Source organism: Neoarius graeffei, chromosome 7, assembly GCF_027579695.1.
Source record: "Neoarius graeffei isolate fNeoGra1 chromosome 7, fNeoGra1.pri, whole genome shotgun sequence".
Classification (NCBI taxonomy): Eukaryota; Metazoa; Chordata; class Actinopteri; order Siluriformes; family Ariidae; genus Neoarius; species Neoarius graeffei.
In genome coordinates, this window is record NC_083575.1 from 25,244,090 (window position 1) to 25,261,902 (window position 17,813).

Genomic DNA, 17,813 nt, shown 5'->3' on the forward strand with positions numbered 1-17,813 from the left:
CGGCTAGAGATAATGAGATGAGACATAGGGTCAAATTACTCAATTCTGATTGGTCAATCAAGGAGGGCTTTTTTTCCTTAACATGGGGTCGTATTTCTGAAATGCTATTGGCTAGTTCATTGCTTGGTGTGTGTGTGTGTGTCACAGCACCTCCCTGAAATGAGTTTCTGCAGGTTGGGATGTCTGAATAGAGCATGCCTTTGGACCGTGGAGGAAACCCATACGGACACGGGGAGAGCATGCAAACTCCACGCAAAAAGGCCCTCGCTGGCCGCGAACCCAGGACCTTCTTGCTGTGAGGCGACAGTGCTAACCACTACACCACCGTGCTGCCCCTTCCTGGAAAAATAAAGGCTAAAATAAATAAATAAACAAACAGTTTTGCACTCAAGTCTCCATCAATGAACAGTTGATATTTTTTTTAGTTTTAGCAGTGTATTTTTTATAATGGACCACAATGGAAATAAGTACATGTACTTTCTTGTGTCATCCATATATTATTATGATATTTATTATATTGATAACTAACAAAATAGACTTCATGTTAACACTATAATGAATTTTCTGGTGACCGAGTGTGACTTTGTGACTATTCAGGACACACTTAGAGAAGCATGTTATTTATAACCATGACCTGTAATCACACAGATGTGCAGTTTCCTTATGAGGTTCTGGTTTCTTTCTGTCCTCTGAGGGAGTTTTTCTTTGCCACCGTTTCCTTAGGTTGAGTCATTAGGAGCAAACTTAGTTCATATGTTTAAAATCTTTATTCTTCTCTCAAGCTGTTTTGCGACAAGGTTGTTAAAAGTGCTACAGAAATAAATTTGACTTGATATATTTAACCTCGGCGGCACGGTGGTGTAGTGGTTAGCGCTATCGCCTCACAGCAAGAAGGTCCTGGGTTCGAGCCCCGGGGCCGGCGAGGGCCTTTCTGTGCGGAGTTTGCATGTTCTCCCCGTGTCCGCGTGGGTTTCCTCCGGGTGCTCCGGTTTCCCCCACAGTCCAAAGACATGCAGGTTAGGTTAACTGGTGACTCTAAATTGACCGTGAGTGTGAATGGTTGTCTGTGTCTATGTGTCAGCCCTGTGATGACCTGGCGACTTGTCCAGGGTGTACCCCGCCTTTCGCCCATAGTCAGCTGGGATAGGCTCCAGCTTGCCTGCGACCCTGTAGAAGGATAAAGCGGCTAGAGATAATGTGATGTGATGTGTGATATTTAACCTCTATTCCCCACTGCACCACCCACCCCACACTAACAGTTTATTATGTGTCAGTCACGTGATCATCGTCCCGTCCTGCTATTGGTCATGTCGCTCAGTGTTTTATTCTCCAACTTCTCCACAGCTTCCAGCTGCAGGTCAGGTGAAAACTTCTCCTAGGCAAAACATTTGTTCGTGCAAAAATGTCAGGAAAGGTTGTACTGTACTACTTCAATGGGAGAGGGAGAATGGAGCCCATCAGGTGGCTTTTAGCTGTTGCTGGTGTTGAGGTTTGTGCAGCACACTTTTAAACACGTTTTCAATAAAATTCAAGTTAAATCGTGCTATTCATCAACGAGATTCTTATATTTACAGTTCGAGGAGGTTTACGTGACCACCAGGGAGCAGTTCCTGAAGTTAGGGGATGGTCTGTATGACTGATTTATACTGCCATTTCTGTAGTAGGTGTTCTGTAGCAGGGTTTTCTATGGAATCAATTTTGTGCCAAAATGTTCATACAATACTTTTGAAATATCAAACAAAAACGACAAATCAAAATACAAAAAAACAAAAAGTCATAATTTTTTTAGACTGTGTAATCGTGCAAAATATCAGTCTATTACTCTTCAGAAACCTTTTATTTTTGTTCCGCGTCTTTCTCAGTTTTGTTTGGCGTAATTTATTTTGGTTGCGATTCCAGCTTTCTCGTTTGCGCTCCCTGACTTTCTGCTTGCAGTTTTGGCACAAACTTCACGTGTGGGCGGGCTGTCCAGGAACGCATTCCCATTGGCTAACTTGTGTTTGACTGACAGCTACGCTCAGCCATTCCCCTGGAGGCTGTTGCGGCCATTACCTACTCGGATTTTGTACTACTGCAACACATTTGTCCCGCACTTACACTTTGTTGAACTAATTCAGTATCATAGTCGCCACTGAAGTCCACTCGATGCTTGTTTACCGTCAATGGATCGGTCACTCGTCAAACAGTCCGCCAGAATCCGAGTAGGGAATGGCTGAGCGTAGCTATCAGTCAAACACAAGTTAGCCAATGGGAATGCGTTCCTGGACAGCCCGCCCACTCGTGAAGTTTGTGCTAAAACCGCAAGCAGAAAGTCAGGGAGCGCAAACGAGAACGCTGGAATCGCAACCAAAATAAATTACGCCAAACAAAACTGAGAAAGACGCGGAACAAAAATAAAAGGTTTCTGAAGAGTAATAGACTGATATTTTGCACGATTACACGAATAATTTGTTTGCCAGTCTAAAAAAATTGACTTTTTGTTTTTTATGTATTTTGATTTGTCGTTTTTGTTTGATATTTCAAAAGTATTGTATGAACATTTTGGCACAAAATTGATTCCATAGGTTTCCCGACCTTTTTTTCCAACTACTTTATCTGCAGCTGCGAATATAATCAACTTATTTTGATATTACTCTCATTATTTACATATATACCATAATATTTTGGTTATTTATCGTAACCTTTTTAAATTATTACTCAAATTCCCGCAGAGTAAGTTATTATACTGGATTTTGAGATATTGATGACACTCATTACAGGTTGCCATGGAGATCAAACAGCAGTAACTAAATAATAATAACTTTTATATGAGAACTAAAAGTGGTCTTAAACACAGACATTGTCTTAGTAATGCATTTAAGTTTTAATAATAGTAGTAATAATAATAATTTTTTAAAAATACAGTTAGTAAAATAAAAAGAATTTAAGTCTCCCAGCAAGCTTTGCGGTATATGCAAATATACGCGCAATCATTGGCTAAAGTCGCGGCAGCGGCCCGCCCACAACAGCACACTTTTAGTTACTTATTGAAGGCACTGATAAGATTAGATTAGATAAAACTTTATTGATCCCTTTGGGCGGGTTCCCTCAGGGAAATTAAGATTCCAGCAGCATCATTACAGATAAACAGAGAAAAGAAATAGAGAAATACTTCTAGATAAATTAAAATAAATTAAGTATTTATATATACAAATATAAAAAGAATAAGATATGGGGAAGGGAGGAAGGGGGGAGAGAGAGGAGGGGAGAAAGAAAAAAAAAAGGAAAGGGGGCAGCAGGAGAGATATTGCACTTTATATTGCACATTGTCCGGTATTGCTTATTGTCAGGCTAGGCTACTGCTCCTTCCTGTCCTGTCCTCCTGTTACCCCTCCTCCCCCCCAGAGAGGAGTTGTACAGTCTGATGGCGTGAGGGACAAAGGAGTTTTTGAGTCTGTTCATCCTGCACTTGGGAAGGAGCATTCTGTCACTGAACAGGCTCCTCTGGTTGCTGATGACGGTGTGCAGAGGGTGACTGGCATTGTCCATGATGTTCAATAGTTTGTCCATAGTCCTCTTCTCTGCCACCGTCACCAGAGAGTCCAGTTTCATGCCGACCTCAGAGCCGGCCCGCCTGATCAGTTTGTCCAGCCTGGATGCGTCCTTCTTGGATGTGCTGCCCCCCCAGCACACTATGGTGTGTTACAGGATGATCAGAGACGGATAACAGAACAAAAGCTTGTCCTTTGCGGCAAGCTCAGTGGTCTAAAACATGCACACTATCTTACTAATACATTTAGGTTTTAATTTTAATAATGAATAAGAGAAAAAAAAATGAACTTGATGTAAAAAAGTAACCCCTTTTCTACGCCTTTTCAACTCACTTAAAATGTAACCCCAGAAAGTGTTTTTGTTTCTCTCTGTGTCAGCCCTGCGATAATCTGGCGACTTTTCCAGGGTGTACCCTGCTTCTCGCCTATAGTCAGCTGAGATAGGCTCTAGCTTGCCCGTGACCCTGTCGAACAGGATAAGCAGCTACAGATGATGGATGGATGGATATTTAGTCACTTATAAACAACCACTCACACTCACTTTAGAGCCACCTAAATCTGCATGTGTTTGGACCGTGGGAGAAACCGGAGCACCCAGAGGAAACCCATGCAGACACGGGGAGAACATGCAAACTCCACACAGAAAGGCCCTCGCCGGACTCGAACCCAGGACCTTCTTGCTGTGAGGCAACAGTGCTAACCACTACACCACCGTGCCGCCGTGACTAAGTATATATGTTCTAAAGAGAAGAACACGGGTGGCACGGTGGTGTAGTGCTTAGTACGGTCGCCTCACAGCAAGAAGGTTCTGGGTTCGAACCCAGCGGCTGGCGAGGGCCTTTCTGTGTGGAGTTTGCATGTTGTCTCCGTGGGTTTCTTCTGGGTGCTCCGGTTTCCCCTACAATCCAAAGACATGCAGTTAGGTTAACGTGGGGTGGCCTTTGGCTGAAGTGCCCTTGAGCAAGGTACCTGACCCCTGACTGGTCCCCGGGTACTCTAGTGTGGCTGCCCACTGCTCTGTGTGCGTGTGTTCGCTGCTTCAGATGGGTTAAATGCAGAGGATAAATGTCAATGTGCTTGAAGTGTGCATGTGACAAATAAAGGTTTCTTCTTATTATTAGTAGTAGTAGTAAAGAAAAGGGCTGTGGCTCGTCGGAAGGCACGTTTGAGCCAGATTTCAAAATGGCCACCATTTCATAAGGAATGAATTGGGATATTTTTGTTCTCAAATCTGCAAAATCTGAGACTGAATGACGTAAAAGTTTGGTGGAGGTTGTGTTTATGGGTCACTCCATGTAAAATCACCAGAGGCCTCGCCACTGACCATCTCAGATTTGCTTCATACTTTCTGGAAATACTGTCAGTGTGCCCAATAAATAGTGTACAAAATTTTAGTCTTGTACCTTCATTAGTTTCTGAGATAAAGGGGCGTGGCCCCAATTTCACTGTTAAAACACGTGCTACAGAAAACGGACCTAACTTCCATAAGTCTTTACTTTTAAACTATTCATGCAAGATACATGAAATTTTCAAGGATTGTTCTTCAATGCCAGATGCCTTTAAATACTAAAACAGAAAGTTCAGTTCAATATTTGCCAAGTTATGGCTTGCTTCATAACTTGGCAAATCATATAAAAATGTCTTCTATCGTGCTTTGGAGCAACTTTGACGCCCCATATCTCCACATTAAAGCACACCAGATCTTTCAAATTTTCTTATTTATTACTCATGTTATAGTACTCTTTAGGCAACTAGGTATGTGTTCAAAAGAAATCAAACTTTCTGATTTATTAGGCTTTAAAAAAAAATTTGCACCTATTATTCAAATGCATATTACAAATGTATGACAATGTCTACCATAGAAGCAATTATACCACTGGAAAGAGCTTGTTTTGATTAGCAAATGCCTTAAATATGAAGTTGGTACCCTAAACCAAACTATAAATATTAAGGTATCAAGTACGGCATGTTTTATGATAGACGGAAATGCTATTTTAAGGCATATTACAATACAATTACAAACCTACAGTGTAGGAAAAATAACAACCTTAAAAATACTTCATTTGAAGAGCTTAAACAGTGTATTGATTTGCTTTTCCACATCAGATGGAAGTTTATACTGCCTGCCAGTTGATGTAAGTGGGGCATCAATGATTTTCATGACATGCACCAGAGGGACCCAACAGTTATCCTCTCTCCTGGGCCAGCTGTAAGTCTGAGAGGGACCATGAGGATGCATAAATGTTACTTGTACATCTTGTTCCTCCTCTGATAATGCACAAATGTTGCCTATCCACCACTGTCTTACAAACATACGACATATTTACCAGGAATTGTATCTGCCAGAGAGACTGCTGATTTAACAGGGGTTTTATGCATTACTTGTGGCCGATTCCCACTCATATCCACAATGAAGCTAGGACCACCTGACACCCTGCTGACCTGCAGCTGGTTGGACATGACTGGAACGAATGAGTGGTTGTCTCCTGTTCCAGGAATAGTAGCTGACCTTGAAAATCTCGTCTCCAATGCTTTTCCACTCTCCATAACTTCCCCTGTACCAACCCAGATGAAATGGATGTTCTTGATGTTTTTCTGCCCACAAAAACAGATCAGATGGGGTTAGTATGTGATCACTCGTGACTGCCTGTAAGCTAGCTCAAGCTGTTGACCGCTTTACAGTGCTTCCAATACCATCACAGGGTGATTTACCAAGAGAAGTGGCAAAGAAATGCCATTCTGACAAAAGTCCAAAATAGTCTGAATGCTTTATTAGATTTGTGAAATTTTTATAGTTTTATAATTTTTATAGTTTTTGTATTGGGCTGCTGATCCATCACTGAAGTAAATGACCTTTTTCAGTTTTTATGCATCTCTGGATGCATCCAAGTAGATTATATGCCTTAAAACAGCATTTCTGTCGATCGTAAAACATGCCGTACTTGATACCTTAATATTTATAGTTTGGTTTAGGGTACCAACTTCATATTTCGTGCATTTGCTAATCAAAACAAGCTCTTTCCAGTGGTATAATTGTTTTTATGGTAGACATTGTCATACATTTGTAATATGCATTTGAATTATAGGTGCAAAATGTTTTTTTTTTTTTTTTTTAAAGCCTAATAAATCAGAAAGTTTGATTTCTTTTGAACACATACGTAGTTGCCTAAAGAGTACTATAACATGAGTAATAAATAAGAAAATTTTTAAGATCTGGTGTGCTTTAATGTGGAGATATGGGGCGTCAAAGTTGCTCCAAAGCACGATAGAAGACATTTTTATATGATTTTCAGCAAGCTATAACATGGCAAATATTGAACTGTGAACTTTCTGTTTTGGTATTTAAAGGCATCTGGCATTGAAGAACAATCCTTGAAAATTTCATGTATCTTGCATGAATAGTTTAAAAGTAAAGACTTATGGAAGTTAGGTCCGTTTTCTGTAGTATGCGTTTCAACAGTGCAATTGGGGCCACACCCCTTTTTTAAAGCCCCTATATCTCAGAAACTAATGAAGGTACAAGCCTAAAATTTTGTACACTATTTATTGGGCACATTGACAATATTTCCAGAAAGTATGAAGCAAATCTGAGATGGTCAGTGGTGAACATTTTTCTAAATCTGGTGATTTGGGTCGGAATTACCCTTATGTTTCACGCCTCTAGTCATCTTATACAGTGGTTCTCAGTGTGGTATGGGACCCTCAGGGGTCTAAGAAGCACAGTGACTCGATGTATTATTGACCTACAGTTATTAACCTGTTTGACTGCTCAAATGAATTGAATGGGTTTAGTTCAAACCTAAATAACTCAAAAGCAAACTAACTTTTATAAATAATGTGAAATCGGACCTAATGTGTCGTATTGGTGGAATGTTGAGGAATTAAAAGGGGTATGGCTTCAGGAAATAGCCCGATTATGATTGTACACATTTACATAATGAGCTGAATATTTGTATAGTTGGAATATGCGAGCTCATAAAAGAGGACCTGCTGTCTTTACGTATTACACAGTTGAAGAAGTCACTGGCTACAAAAAGCTGATCTCAGATACACATCTCTGATAGAAACCAGCTGCATGAACTCTTCTCTTATCTCTAGACGGAGCACTCCTGTTTCATCAGCTTCCCCTGGTTGAAATGGACGGAATGAAGCTTGTTCAGACGAAGGCCATCTTGAACTACGTTGCTGGAAAATACAACCTCTATGGGAAGGATATTAAAGAGCGTGTGATGTGAGTGCAAGTCTTTTTAAATAGATGTCTGAACTGAATTGTATCACTTGTATGTATCTGGTTTACCTGAAGCCATACTACATTCCCTCTCTCTCCCTCTCCTTTTTTTTTTTTTTTTTTTTAAAGGATTGATATGTACTCTGAGGGTATTAGGGACATCATGGAACTGGTGCTTTATCTGCCCTTTCTACCTGATGATCAAAAACAGGGTCAACTGGATAAAATACAAACAAAAGCTGTGAAATGTGGTTTTCCAGCTTATGAAAAGGTGTGGGGCTTACAGTAACAGTATAATCAAGCCATTCTTGTATGCATTTTCTCATAGGATTTGTATCTTCTTTCTGTGTGTGTGTGTGTGTGTGTGTGTGTGTGTATACACACCATCGCTCTTAGGCTCTTGCTCATTCCCAGTACCTTGTGGGAAACCAGCTGAGTTGTGCAGATGTGCATCTTCTTGAGGTCACTCTCATGCTGGAGGAATTGTTCCCGACAATACTTTCCACTTTCCCCAAAATCCAGGTCAGTTTTATGCAACACACTGATCATGTCTTTTTGAAAAGGTTTATAAATTGTATACACTGGTGTGGCTGGGGAAAGTTTTCACTCTTGCAGCAGACTGTCTCACTAGAACCTCACCATAACCACTAAAGCCCTTCACAAAAGAACAGTTGCCTTTACTTAGGATTACAAGACATTTATGGTCAGCTCCAGAATTATTAGTACCAAAATGGTTTTTAAAAAGTTACAAATAGGCCTGTGGTTAATTAGCTTCTCAAAGTATGAGAGAAATTTCAACTTGAATGGAAGTAAAACCCTTATCGATAATGTTAAAGTGCACAGATGGCTCGAGTAACCATCCTGTGACGAAAATGTTCTATATGCTGTATATATTTTTTGATCATGGTTGCACAAATCACATCACGTATTAATTTTCTTTCAGGAATTCCAAAAGAGGATGAAAGCAATTCCAGCCATCAGTAAATTCTTGCAGCCTGGCAGTCAGAGGAAGCCTCCACCTGATGAAGTTTACGTAAAAACTGTCAAGAAAATATTGAGCCATCTTTTCGAGTAGAAGACAGAATGCTCGATCATTCAAGCAGTTAAGCTTTGTTGTCCCTTACGCACAAGAAGGGTTATGCAAGGTTCTTCATTATGGAGTAATTCTGTTTCACGCTGTGTTTTGCCATTCGGATGAAAGTAGGTAGTGAATGAATAGCTGTTTTTGCGCTACGAAATGTTCTACGCCATATCCACACTGCAAAAAAATGGCCTTTCAAAAATAATAAATAAAAGATTAAAACGAAGGCGGCACGGTGGTGTAGTGGTTAGCGCTGTCGCCTCACAGCAAGAAGGTCCTGGGTTCGAGCCCCGGGGCCGGCGAGGGCCTTTCTGTGTGGAGTTTGCATGTTCTCCCCGTGTCCGCGTGGGTTTCCTCCGGGTGCTCCGGTTTCCCCCACAGTCCAAAGACATGCAGGTTAGGTTAACTGGTAACTCTAAATTGACCGTAGGTGTGAATGTGAGTGTGAATGGTTGTCTGTGTCTATGTGTCAGCCCTGTGATGACCTGGCGACTTGTCCAGGGTGTACCCCGCCTTTCGCCCGTAGTCAGCTGGGATAGGCTCCAGCTTGCCTGCGACCCTGTAGAACAGGATAAAGCGGCTAGAGATAATGAGATGAGATTAAAACGAAGCATACTTGCTTGAATCAGGTGAAAAAAAATCTGCCAATGGAACTAGTCAAATTTGACTTGGTAAGATTTCTTAAAGTAAGATGAAAGATCTAACCTGATTTTAGATGAAATAATTCCAAAATAAGATTGGGGAACTTATTATGCGAGATGTGATTAACTCAAAATAATCAAAATAGTTCTTAGAACCAGATCGTACTTCTTACATTTAGCCATTCAAGTCATTTTTTATTTATTTCATTTTAAGGGTATTTCACTTAAATTCATGACAAAGTCTTAGCAGTAAAAACTGAATTGAAGATAAATATACTAATATTAGGATTGTTAAATTCTACAACTAAGCATTGCTAGCTTGAAAGATTCTCCTTTTGTGACCTGTAATTAGTAAAATACTCTAGTAGACTGGTACCAAAATCCAGAATTGTGACACCCAAAGGCATTTTTGAGACAAAGTTGGCAAACAGTCTTATTTTGTCAATTTGGGTGTGCCGAATTCAAGTCTGCAATATGCCGAGCTCTATCTGACCTCTGTTGACCTCTAGAGGTCATTGAACTTTGGGCCTGTAAACGTCTCAGCTGAACCCAGTTTCTCAGCTTTCTAAGGAATGAAATGCACTAAAATGATTAATGAAGTTAGCAAATGGCCTTGTTTGTTAAATGTTTGGGTGCTGAATTCATTTTTCATTTGTAAAACGACATATTACCTCTGATAACCTCAAGGTCATGAAACTTGGCCTATAGGCCTATGCATTTAACGGCATTTTTAAACTGACTTTACTCCCCCAAAAAGAATATGAACAGACAAAAAACAAATAGAAAGGAACAAATACAACATTAAATGCCAGTCCATGTACATGTGACTTACTTTTCACAATGAGAGTGCCTAGGCGATCACCTTACATAACATTGCATTACATTTAGCGGTTATTGTTTATACAAAGCTACTGAAAAAAGGGCAGATTCAGCAGCATACAAAATGTGGGGGTATACAGGGTATACAGGTTAATCAGGGTTAGTATATATGAGAGTTTTTTTCTTTGTTGTTTGTTTTAAGCCTTTACAAAAAACAAACAACAAAGAAAAAAACTCTCATATATACTAACCCTGATTAACCTAGCCTCGGTCACAACCGGACGTACGATTTTTTCAGATCTACCAGATCGCAACAGAAAATGTACTGTTAAAACCTGTTGTTAAAACAAAGTATGGTGAAGCAGCTTTTAGCTACTCTGCAGTGCAGCTCTGGAACCAACTCCCAGAAGACATCAGAAATGCTCCTGCTGTTGGCAGCTTCAAATCTAGGTTAAAGACCAAGCTGTTTTCAGATGCTTTCTGTTAAATAATTAATATTGTCTTCTATACATGTTTTTATAATCTGTACTTTTACAGTTTCTGCATGTTTCAAATTTTACTTAACTTCTTTTATTCTGCTGTTTTTTTCTCCCCCTATTTGAACTTCTACTTCATTTTATTTTATTTCTACTATTGTTTAATTCTTATTATATTTTTCCCATTTATTTTATGTAATTTTATTCTCTATTGTTTACTGTTTTGCTTTTGCTTCTGTAAAGCACATTGAACTGCCACTGTGTATGAAATGTGCTATATAAAGAAACTTGCTTTGGGCGTGCGTTTTTTTTTGTTCGTGGAGAAAGACGCGCGTTGGCTGCAAGTTTGTCTTGCAACCTGAAAAACCGTAAGCACCCGTACAGTTCGTTTGACATGACAAAGAACCTCTGCAGCCGGTCTGTGGCTCGAAAATCAGCACGTCACACGCGCACCCTCCGTGCGTCTCTTGCGTTTTTTGCACGTAGACCGGCCGTAGGAGCGCGTACCGTACAGCCGGTTGGGACCGAGGCTTTAAAAACAAACACCAGCACTACAGCAGCCACCCACGACAACCAAAATTACTAAGAGTTATACTTTTTATATTATTATGTCTGTAAACATGTGACTACCATCTTATTACAACTCCAACATAGTTTTAAAAAGAGAAAGTGTTAATACTCACATTCACTCAGCAACCGCTCAGCTGTATTCGTCCGTGCTTGCGCTGACTGGTTGTTAGCATAATTAGCATGCTTGGAGGAAAAGTGATGTTATATTCCTTTAAAACTGCAACGGTTTCTTTGCAAATAAGGCATACAGCCTTTGATCGGACTTCAGCAAAAAATATTTAGTTGTCCATTCTTTACTGAACACCCTGCACTCACTGTCCGCTTTTCTTTTTGGGGCCACTCACTGTCCGCTTTTCTTTTTGGGGCCACTCACTGTCCGCTTTTCTTTTTGGGGCCACTCACTGTCCGCTTTTCTTTTTGGGGCCACTCACTGTCCGCTTTTCTTTTTGGGGGCCACTCACTGTCCGCTTTTCTTTTTGGGGCCACTCACTGTAAAGCTTTATCCTGTGTTCTCGAGATCATCAGTGGCACGGGCGCCAGAATGACTTCCATGGCACGCGCTGCACCACTCTGCAAATGTAATCTCGCGTGAATACGACTGACTGGAAAGACGGATCTCTAGAACACCTGTCTACGTGATAACACTGACGCTTATAGTTTATAGATCTGCTCAATCGCGTTTATATGATTGTCTTCCGCGGGCCGGATGTGGCCTGCGGGCCGTAGTTTGCCCACCTCTGATCTACACTAAGTAACTTTAAAAACGCACATTGATAAACTCAGCACGAATTCAGCAAGTTTTATCTCAAGAAGAAAATAAATATATCACAATGGAAAAATAACTTCGTTCCGCCCGAATAAGTTCCAAATCTGTGCTCAAATCAGAATTTAAGGGAGTTGTACTCAATAACGTACAATATGACTCGGGTAGTCAATGACATGGACAGGCTTTAATTTTCAAACAAATTTTGCATACACTGTACACACACAATCTTGCCTATAAATACCCGGGGGAAATGATGGGAAAATTGTCATTATTGAAGATGCCACGCCGAAGCCAAAATCAACGTGAACAGGCCATCGGGATGTTGCGTGCCGGAAGTACACAGACAGAGGTCGCCCGGCACTTCGGTGTTCATCATTCGACCATTTCCCGTTTGAGTCAGCGTTACAGACAGACAGGGAGCACCAGGGATCGTCCACGCCCTGGTCAGCCTCGAGTCACGACGCCAGTTCAGGATCAGCACATCAGGCTAGCTCACCTCTGTGACAGATTCCTGACACCCTCAGTCACTGCTGCTGAGACCCCTGGACGACACAGACCCAGAATCTCCAGCATGACGGTCCGAACATGGACCAACTGTCACTTTGGATTTTTTTATTGTGAATTAATTCTTGAGTTTGACAATAAATGTCCTTTATCGATGTTTCAAGATGTGTGTGCATTACATACAATATCATACATTTCAAATATATGCATGGATCTAAAGTGATGTCGTGTTGAATTCCATTGTGCGTTTTTAAAGTTACTTAGTATAGAAGGAGCTCACTCTGAATGACTGAGAAAACAGTCGCAGTAAACTTAGGATCTGTAAGGTGGAGTTGAATTGGAATGAAAGATTCAAAGATTTCAGTAAAGTTCATTTATTCCCAAAACAAGCATACTTTTTTTTTTCTTGAAACAAGATGAACCGCATTTGACAAATGTCCAAAATGTACTTACTTGTTTAAAAAAAAAAAACTTGTTTTATTTTCAAAGGTGCTCCAAATAAGACTTTTTCAAGACATTTTGTCTATACAAGATTTTCAAGATGGACTGTCTAAAAACTAGCCTTTCTAGCTAAATGAGGTTTTGCTTGTTGGGCAATTATGTCTTATAATAAGGGTGGCTAGATGTTTTGACTTGAAAATAGACAAATAAACTTCCTAAGATTTTTATTTTTTGCAGTGCAAACTGAGATAAATCACTCATTAATATCTGATGGATTACACTTTGCAGATGCATACTTGTGAGGGCTGTGATGTAAATCCGAATTACAATAATTATACAAGAGCGAATGGCATTTTGGACACAGCATAAAATAATATGCCGTAGTTTGATAATAGTTTTGGTCTTTTACACGTTGTGTGAAACTTTAGGTACAATCCAGGCTTTTAAAGGAATAAATCATTGCAAGTTGAAATTGAACAGTTTTCATTGATGCATTCATTGTGTGATCTTTTGTTATTATACCCCCGCTCTGAAGAAGGGGGGATGCTGGCTTACCTCTGTCTGTCCAAAACACCCTTTTTCTCAGCAACCACAAATCATAGTCATTTGGTACCAAACTTCAGCTTGGGGTTCTGTATCATTTTGAGGTCTGTTGCACATCAACTTCCTGTTTACTGACTGAATGTATTTACAAAACATATGAATGGATTTACAAAATTTTCCTAACGCATTTATCAGCAACTACAACTCACAACTGCTTGAGATTTGGTACCGAGCTTCAGCTTGGGGTTCTATACTGTGTACGCCGTTTTCAGGCCTGTCCCATATCGACTTCCTGTTTACCGACTGAATGTATATATGAAACATAGGAAAATTTTGTAAATCCACACTAACACTTTTCTCAGCAACTACGAATCACAACTGCTTGAGATTTGGTAGCGAGCTTCAGCTTGGGGTTCTGTATCGTGTGTACCATTTTCAGGTCTGTCGCACATCGATTTCCTGTTTACTGACTGAGTGTATTTACGAAACATATGAATGGATTTACAAAATTTTCCTAATGCTTTTCTCAGCAACTACAAATCATAACTGCTTGATATTTGATACTGAGCTTGAGCTTGGGGTTCTATACCATGTATACCGTTTTCAGGTCTTTCGCACATCGACTTCCTGTTTACCAACAATGTATTTACAAAACATATAGTATGGATTTACAGAGTTTTCCTAACACAGCAACTACAAATCACAACTGCTTGATATTTGATACCGAGCTTGAGCTTGGGGTTCTATACCATGTAAACTATTTTCAGGTCTTTCACACATCGACTTCCTGTTTACTGACTGCATGTACAGTGGTGCTTGGAAGTTTGTGAACCCTTTAGAATTATCTATATTTCTGCATAAATATGACCTAAAACAACATCAGATTTTCACACAAGTCCTAAAAGTAGATAAAGAGAATGTTATACTCTGTCTTTTTTTTTTAATTCAAGTTTTTATTGAACTTTTCACAGGCTTAGTACATGACATTTTTATCCATACAAAAAAGGGCAATATATATGTATATACATACATGTATATACAGTGCCTTGCAAAAGTATTCATACCCCTTGAACTTTTTCACACTTTTCCACCTTACAACCATGAACTTAAGTTTTTTATTGAGATTTTATGTGATAGACCAACACAGAGTAGCACATAATTGTGAAGTGAAACGAAAATGATAAATGGTCTTGAAAATTTTAAACAAATAAAAATCTGAAAAATGTGGTATGCATTAGTATTCAGCCCCCCTGTACTCTGATACCTCTAAATACAATCCAGTGCAATCAATTGCCTTCAGAAGTCATCTAATTAGTTAATAGAGTCCTACTGTGTGTAATTTACTCTCATCATGAATACACTTGTTCTGTGAAGGTCTCAGTGGTTTGTTAGAGAACACTGAAGAACAAACAGCATCATGAAGACCAAAGAACTCACCAGACAGGTCAGGGATAAAGTTCTGGAGAAGTTTAAAGCAGGGTTAGGTTATAAAAAAATATCCCGAGCTCTGAACATCTCAAGAAGCACTGTTCAATCCATCATTCGAAAATGGAAAAAGTATGGCAAAACTGCAAACCTACCAAGACATGGCCGTCCACCTAAACTGACAGGGCGAGCAAGGAGAGCACTGGTCAGAGAAGCAGCCAAGAGGCCCATGATCACTCTGGAGGAGCTGCAGAAATCCACAGCTCAGGTGGGAGAATCTGTGCACAGGACAACTATACGTTGTACACTCCACAAATCTGGCCTTTTTGGAAGAGTGGCAAGAAGAAAGCCATTGCTGAAAGACAGGCATAAGAAGCCATGTAGGGGACACAGCAAACGTGGAAGAAGGTGCTTTGGTTAGATGAGACCAAAGTTGAACTTTTTGGCCTAAATGCAAAGCACTATGTGTGGCGGAAAACTAACACTGCTCATCACCCTGCACACACCATCCCCACTGTGAAACATGGTGGTGGCAGCATCATGCTATGGGGATGCTTTTCTTCAGCAGGGACAGGGAAGCTGGTCAGAGTTGATGGGAAGATGGATGGAGCTAAATACAGGGCAATCCTGGAAGAAAACCTGTTGGAGGCTGCAAAAGACTTGAGACTGGGAAGGAGATTCACCTTCCAGCAAGACAATGACCCTAAACATACAGCCAGAGCTGCAATGGAATGGTTTAGATCAAAGAATATTCATGTGTTAGAATGGCCCAGTCAAAGTCCAGACCTAAATCCCATTGAGCATCTGTGGCAAGACTTGAAAATTGCTGTTCACAGACGCTCTCCATCCAATCTGGCTGAGCTTGAGCTATTTTGCAAAGAAGAATGGGCAAAAATTTCAGTGTCTAGATGTGCAAAGCTGGTAGAGACATGCCACAAAAGACTTGCAGCTGTAATTGCAGCAAAAGGTGGCTCTACAAAGTATTGACGCAGGGGGGCTGAATACTAATGCACATCACATTTATCAGATTTTTATTTGTTTAAAATTTTGAAGACCATTTATCATTTTCATTTCACTTCACAATTATGTGCTACTCTGTGTTGGTCTATCACATAAAATCTCAATAAAAAACTTTTAAGTTCGTGGTTGTAAGGTGGAAAAATGTGAAAAAGATCAAGGGGTATGAATACTTTTGCAAGGCACTGTATAATCAATAAACGATTCTAGCGCCAGACTTAGCACATCATATAAAATAAATAAATAAGCAAACAGACAAAAAGAAAACAGGTAGCAGAAAACTAAGATGATGAGCACAGGTGCCTCATACACTCACATATTTCATATAGGCATGTTACTGTGGTGTACACTATCATAAGAGCTCTAAAAAAAAAAAAAAGGTTCCTAGTGGGGGTCATCATTTATCTTTATGTAATCCCAAAACCCTTCCCATGGGGTCCCCCCCCCCCCCCCTCCTTTCCCATCATCACTCAATCTGCTAAGCATACATTCATAGGATGCAGTTTGTCATTGCACAGACCCATTCTTTCACCTGTGGAATTTTTGACGTCTTCCAATGTCTTAAAATGATCCGACATGCTGTTGTTGTACCAGCTGAGATTACAGAGAAATTACATTTAGTTATTTTAGGTAGCTGAGATCTGTCCCCCAATAAGCACAGCCCTGGACATGAGGGGACTTCTGCTCCGAGCCAGTTACTTAAAATAATTAGGATCTTAGTCCAAAAAGTTCTGATTAAGACACATTCCCACATACAGTGAAGGAGGGTTCCAGTATACTCTTTGCATTTACAACATAAGTCATCACCTTGTAATTTCATCCTATACAACCTGGATGGTGTGTAATAATACCTATGCAATATGTTGTACTGTGTAAGTTTACCCCTTGCCTTTCTCACATATTTACCACAATCAGCCACAATTATTGCCCATCTATCACTTTCGATCTCTCCACCAAGGTCCCTCTGCCAGATCATCTTTACGTGGTTAGAGTCATTGTTAAGAGAAGAGTTAGTCATTTTGTAAAATTGTGAAGCTTTCCTTTTTCTAGGTGGGAGTTTCATATAATCTGTCACCACACTATCAGTAATATTGTATGATTTTGAGGTAATACAACTTCTCATTTGCAGAAATTTCCAAAAGTTATCTTTTCCCTCCAGATTGAATTTCTGTAACATCTTATCATATGATGAAAACACCCCCTCTTCAAATAAATCATTAATGGTGCTTAAACCTTTAGAGTGCCACTGTTTCCAGTATATAGGTTTCTTCCCAATACATACATTAGGATTATACCACAATGATGAATAACTTTGTAGTGTGTGTGTAAGTTTAAACAATTTATGTACTCCGGTCCAAACATCTTTTGAGTGTATAAGTATTGGATTTGTAATGTTAGTGGGTCATTCCATGTCAATTCACACAAATGCCCAAAACCTCCCCAGTGACACCTCTTCAATTTGCCTTATTTGTATTTTCTTAGTGCCTTATGATGTCAAATGAAAGAATCCAAAATTTTAGCTTCCTGGCTCGAACGTTTTTTGAGTTATGGCCCTTCAAAGTTTGGGTGCTACGCCCACTTTTGGGGTCCGGGAATTGTGCACTTAATTTGCAAGCATTTTTGGAGGCCCATATCTTTTGTTCTAAGGGGGATATAGACCTGTAAATTGTTATATCCATGTATTCTGGCCCTGTCTATCAGATTCTGCACCTAAAAATAGCACAGGTTTACTAACTTTATTGATATTAACCCCTTAAAAGTGGATTTTTTAA

The 17,813-nt window shown here is 39.9% G+C and overlaps 1 protein-coding gene across 2 annotated transcripts; it reads left to right on the forward strand.

Moving 5' to 3' along the window:
• The first annotated feature begins 1,384 nt into the window (after window positions 1–1,384).
• Window positions 1,385–9,107, forward strand: LOC132888576 (glutathione S-transferase alpha-3-like). Of its 2 annotated transcripts, XM_060924621.1 has the most exons (6): window positions 1,385–1,489; window positions 1,575–1,626; window positions 7,629–7,761; window positions 7,888–8,029; window positions 8,155–8,280; window positions 8,702–9,107. In XM_060924621.1, exons 1-6 carry the CDS (start codon window positions 1,403–1,405, stop codon window positions 8,831–8,833), a joined length of 672 nt encoding a protein of 223 aa, XP_060780604.1. In that variant the 5' UTR covers window positions 1,385–1,402; the 3' UTR covers window positions 8,834–9,107. The 2 variants fall into 2 exon arrangements, with proteins under 2 accessions (XP_060780604.1, XP_060780605.1); XM_060924622.1 differs by lacking the exon at window positions 1,385–1,489 and having other exon boundaries at window positions 1,598–1,660; window positions 8,702–9,106.
• Window positions 9,108–17,813: the final 8,706 nt, after the last annotated feature.